Consider the following 6,000-nt stretch of genomic DNA (forward strand, 5'->3'; position numbering starts at 1 on the left):
GCCTCACCAAGTATTGACTCTATCACCACCTATCTGAAAATGACAGATCAGGGAGAGAAGATGGAGTTCATGACTTCTAAGACTCCAATCATTCCCCAAGACTGTAGGATTTTATGACAACTCAAAGGAGTCACAGATCCTGTTAAAAATGATCTGTAAATATCTTAAACTCCGAGCAGTCACCCTCTTATTTTAAGTAAGATTCAACCCCACCACATTCTATAAAACTTGGACTCTCTGAAGAACGTGATCTGTGTTTAAGTGCTGTAATTGCACTGGTGTTCTAGTATCACTCTGGTATCAGTCCTCCTATGAGATGAAGAAGTAATATAAGAAGACATCTGGCCTCTGAACGACAAGTCCACAAAACGGATGTAGAGCTATGGTACAGTGAGTTCACTAAAGAGAGGTATATCGTTAAGAGTACATGTTGGTTTTTCCTTTACCACAAGTAAATCCCTCTAAAACATTCATTTTAAGCTGTGGGTCACAACCCATTAGTAGACCACAAAATCAATTCCATGGGTCTCAATCAGCATTTTTATTTATTTTTAGTGAAACAGAACACAATAGAACAGAATGAACTAGAAAACATCAGAATGCACTACACATAGCAAGGGTAAATACTGTTTTGTGAAACTTTTGTTTCAGTTAAATATCTGTGTGTGTGTGTGTGATGATGTAAATTTATTTCTTAATTGTAGTTACACTAAAGAACTAAAGCTTAGGTTGAGGGACACAACCATGCAGAAAGAGCAGGCAGGCAAACACTCGGGGTCGAGATGACAACTTTTAATCACATAGCCAACACCCACAATCACAATAGGCTACTTCAACTTGATCTTTGGGGCTAGACCGTATAGACTCAAACAACATGGAGAAGCACACGAGCAACATAAGCAACACTCCTGCTTCTAGGGAGACGGGCAAGATAGCTATGTCTCATAATCAAAATATTTTATTCTTCTTTAAATAAAAACTTGAATTTGCTCTAGCCTCGAAAAAGGCTGTAATCCCAAGCCCCCATTTCTTTTCAGGGATGCTGTCTTCCAGTGAGGCCAGTTTTAAACAGAGGCGGTCTTCCAGAACAGCCACACCAGTTTTTCAATAGTTTCTGCTACATGATATGTACAACAAGGTTTGTGCAGGCAGGGAACACACGTGACAGAGAACCGCTTTGGTGGTCCTGGTTTGGGTGGTGTTTCTTCACTGGATTTTGGTGACAGCTTCATGGATAGAGGTGGCCACGTAATCTAAATTTTTGGTAGTTAGGCCACACATGTTGATCCGACCACTTGGCAGCAGATAGATGTGTTTTTCGTTGACCAGATATTCAACCTGCTTAGCTGTTGAAAACCAAAAGAAGACATCATCAGAGTAGAAGGAATCCTTCAAGCAGTGGCCATTCAGTAGTTATATGACAACTACAGTTTTCCTTCTTTCCCTCTAAAATAGAGAGGCAAAACAAACAGGAACTATTTCATCCAACTGACATATAGGGAAATAGCTCACAAAAATTCTGGAAAGTACCTCTTATTAGTTAACTTTGTAATCTGCAGAAAGTTCAATATGGCTCTACAAATCATTGCCTCCTTCTGATGGGAATTTTATTCTGCGACTACTTCCCAACACAAATCTCACTCATCACGTTCACCAGGATACCCCTATCAACTAAAAGCAACGATCAGATCTACGAACATCCCACTGATACTACAAACGGGTTAAAAAATACTTCCTTTATCTCTTCCCTAACCTGTGTTTGCTTTATCCCACCTTTCAGAAATCCACTAAAACTGCCTGAGGTCAACAGTCCTACCTGGTGGTAGGAACAACAAAAAACGTAGTAGGGAAGATGCTGTATCTCTTGGAAGATGTTCTTCCCCCTCCATGCCAGAGAACTGACTCCATACAACCACCATCCCCAAAACACACACACACACACACACACAGGCACACACACCTTCTATTTTCTCACTATTGATAACTCCAGTAATTCTGCCTCGAAAGCTTATTTTTCTTCGTCCCATTTTCTTCTAACTCTGACCCAGTACCTCCATCACTTTGTCTACTTTGCTCCATTTGGTAATTAAAACCAAACAACTTTAAGAAGTCTAAGAATAATGCTAGATTAAAAAAAAAAGGCAAGCCTCAAGTTCTGAAGTGAAATGTGGAACCTCCAGAAGTCCTTTCAGCACTCCCGTAGGTTGGCCTCTAAGCTGCACCCGCTCCTTAACGTTAGGTGTATGTTTTTTATATTACTAAATCTCATTGTATTTCTTACCTAGTTCATTACTATAATTACAACTTTGTTTTCTCTGACAGTATACAGAGTTTAGTTACATTATGAGAAAAAGAAATTTTGTGGGATAGCCTTGGAACACCAGCACTATTTGTAAGTGGGCCTATGCAAAGGTGTTTCTATTTTCAGACAACCGATGCAGAGTTTGGGGGATGTAACCCATTGTAAAATGGAAGCTGCTTCTCTCCTGCTTGGCCTAGAGCAGGGAAGGCCTAGCTCTGTCTACCCTGGGCTTTGCTCCACAGTGCAGAGAAGGCAGACATGAAACATCTACATACTCGAGGAGCCTACTGAGTACCTAGCAGCAACCCCACTTTGACTCTTCACCTTTACAGTACACTGTGCAATGCCCAGGCCTGAGGTGTACTTGATAAATGCTGAGTGAATGAACCAACCAGCTGAAAAACTACAGAGACTTCTCCGACCTGACCATCAGAACTTCGTTCATTTCTTGGCTCCCTCTCTCTCAAACAGATGCAGGGGGGCTTTCCCACATGTCTGCAGAAATGCATCATGTATGAAAAAGACTGCCTGGACTTCCTTTATGCCACAATCCCTACTGCTTGCTTGCTTTACTGCAAATCTATGACAGAATTCTAGCTGATTTTTTGCCTGATTTGTTGTTGTTAGCTGCTGCTGAGTCGGCCCCTGACTCACGGCAACTCAATGCGCAGAGGAACGAAATGCTGCCCAGTCCTAAGCCATCCCCATGATTGGTTGTGGATCGGACCGTTGTGATCTATAGAGTTTTCTTTTTTTTATTTATTTATTTTGTTGTTGAGAATATACACAGCAAAACATACACCAATTCAACAGTTTCTGCATGTACAATTCAGCTGACACTGATAAAATTGTTGTCGTTGCTATTGGGGCCATCGTGTCAATTTTCGACTCACTGTGACCCCATGTGACAGAGTAGAACTGCCCCATAGGGTTTTCTAGGCTGTAATCTTTACAGGAGCAGATCGCCAGGTCCTTCCTCCGACAGAGCCGCTGGTGAACCTGAACCACCAACCTTTTGGTTAGCAGCCAAGCGCTTAACTGTGGCACCACCAGGTCTCCTGTATAGGGTTTTCATTGGCTGATTTTTGAAGTAGATTACCAGGCCTTTCTTCCTAGTCCATCTTAGTTGGAAGCTCCACTGAAACCTGTTCGGCATCATAGCAACATACAAGCCTCCACTGACAGAGGGGTGGTGGCTATGCATGAGGTACACTGGCCAGGAATCCGCCGACATCTCCCAGATGGAAGGCAAGGATTCTGCCACTGAACCACCACTGCCCCTACCTCACCTGCTTAGGTGTTAATTACTCAGCACCCTTAAGACATCACCAATCTGAGGTAACAGGATAATAACAGTGAAAGCATAATCATCAGAGGAGCAGACACTACATCCAGGCATTGTTCTAAGCACTTTATACTGACTCAGTTAATCCTGATAATAAGCTTATCACCCCCATTTTACAAATGAGGCAGAGAGAAGTTAAATAACGTTCCCAAGGGCACACAGCTGTGGATTGGGGATTTTAATGCAGGCCATGTGGCTCTGAGTCTGGGTTCTTAACCATGACGCTATGCTGCCTTTCTGTCTAAGTGGCAAACCTGGACTCTCCACTCGGTGGGACCTGTGTGCCCCCTCCAGACAAACAAAGCAAGCAAGCTTCAGAAGTCATCTTGGCGGCTTTAACTGTGGAAATGACAGTCATCCACAGAAATGGAGCCTAGCCTCACACATCAACGGAGCTACACATACCCCACTAACTGGAAAAGCCTGTGCCCAAGAGGCAGCTGTTCCCCTCTCCTCTGTTTTTTAATAAAAATGAAACTTCTCTGCTTTTTTTGTGGGGAGAGGAGTTGTCACAGTTTGAGAGGCTAGTAAAAGTTATGGACTCTTTCCCTAGAAAAATGCATATACATAACACAGTTTTCTTCATATAATTTCCGAGGCTTCACAGCTCTCCTAAAGTACATCCATGGGCTTCAAGTTAAAACCTTAGTGCTGACGGATAAAATGTCATAAAGGAAGTTTCGTAAAATGATAATTGTAGAAACTAGATGGAGGGTATATGACTGTTAACTGCACAATTCCTCCACTCTTCTAAATTTTTCATAATAAAAACTTGGGAGAAAAAAAGCTGTTTTTCAAAAGAGTAAATGATGTCAAGTGCTAAAAATATAACTTTTGTGTTCTAAGTACAGGTCTATTCTCATCATTTTTCAATTCATAGTAAAACAAGTTTCCTACTCTGGATAGTGGGAGGATATAGGGATTTTATGGGGAGACATCTCCACCTTGTGAGCTTTTAGACTATTACTACTAAAGACCATTTCCATTATACATGGTATTCTTAACAGCTTTATAAGGATGACTTGGCTTATTCAGGTGAACTAATTCCTCATTCCATAGTCCTGAGGACACCTACAGCTGAGATATCACTTTACTTTCTTGGGTAGCCTTATTTTAACTAACTGCTCTCAAGTCAACTCCAACTCATGGCGACCCTGTGTGTGTCAGAGTAGAACCATGCTCAACAGGGTTTTCAATGGCTGATTTTTTCAGAAGTAAATTGCCAGGCTTTTCTTCCAAGACAACTCTGGGTGAACTTGAACCTCCAACCTTTTGGCTAGCAGCCGAACACATTAACCATTTGCACCACCCAGGGATTCCTAGCCTTATTTTATCCCAAAGTATTTCAAGTGGTCTACAATAAAATCCCTACCACTTTTCTTGTTTATATTTATTACCTTTGGCTTTTTCAGAGCCCATCTCAAACCAGCACTCTGATTGCCCTGGTTACAGTACCTCCTAGTGCCTCTGATGTTCCACCTACTACCCAAGCCAGCTGCTCATCCCTCCCTAGAGCCGCTCTGACCACAAGTTCCCGGTTCAGGCAAGTGGCCACATCCGTACCATGTGACCAGTGGCTTGGTCAGTAGATGCTTGGGAATTAGTTATAAATGAATGAATCCTCTATCATCAGAAGGGACCACTTATAGCTGATATGCCCTACTGATGGCTGATCAATGAGATTTTTAATCAGCTTTTAATTCCAACTACCAATCTAAGTTTTTATTTATGAAATGGTGAGATAATTTTGTAACATCTTTTTATGGGCAATACCTTGAGATTAGAAAAAACCTGTTGAGAAATTAGATCCCTGAATGATCATACATAATATTTACACTTAGGATCAAGCTAAAGCCAAAAGGTACCTGAGCACTTATGGGAGAACTATAATAAATCAAGGATCCATTCAAATTCTCATAGAATTCAGACTTTCTGGAGCCACTGAGGCTGGATGACCACCCCCACCCCCACCCCAAACTACTGCCTTAAAATAATCCTTAAACCGAAACTATCCCCTGAAGTCATCTTTAAGTAAGACAATAGTTTAGCTCAATTAAGTAAAGAATGTCTGCCTTGAGCATTGTGCTCTTTTAAAGAATTATCTATATGGGATCAAACTGACAGCAACTCGAGGGGTTGGATGAGAAGTGTAGGGGGCACTGTGTTTATCTTAATGGTGGTGGAATAATTTGGAAAAGGATAGTGAGCATGATTGCACAAACTGAAGAATGTAATCAATGTAGATGAATTGTACACGTAGAAATTGTTGATTGGCATATGTTATGCTCTGTATATTTTCATCAGAAAAAAGTGTGTATATATCTATGTGTGTGTGTGTGTGTATATATATATA

The 6,000-nt window shown here is 41.4% G+C and overlaps 1 protein-coding gene across 1 annotated transcript in view; it reads right to left on the reverse strand.

The window, feature by feature from the left end:
* Window positions 1-940: 940 nt before the first annotated feature.
* Window positions 941-6,000, reverse strand: part of GOT1 (glutamic-oxaloacetic transaminase 1) — a 29,366-nt gene continuing 24,306 nt past the window's right edge. Inside the window, exon 9 of the mRNA XM_004370018.2 lies at window positions 941-1,346. Coding sequence (XP_004370075.1) covers window positions 1,207-1,346 — 140 coding nt within the window. The 3' untranslated portion in view covers window positions 941-1,206. The remainder of the gene's footprint in view (window positions 1,347-6,000) is intronic.

This window comes from Trichechus manatus, unplaced genomic scaffold (genome assembly GCF_000243295.1).
Source record: "Trichechus manatus latirostris isolate Lorelei unplaced genomic scaffold, TriManLat1.0 scaffold00007, whole genome shotgun sequence".
Taxonomy (NCBI): Eukaryota; Metazoa; Chordata; class Mammalia; order Sirenia; family Trichechidae; genus Trichechus; species Trichechus manatus.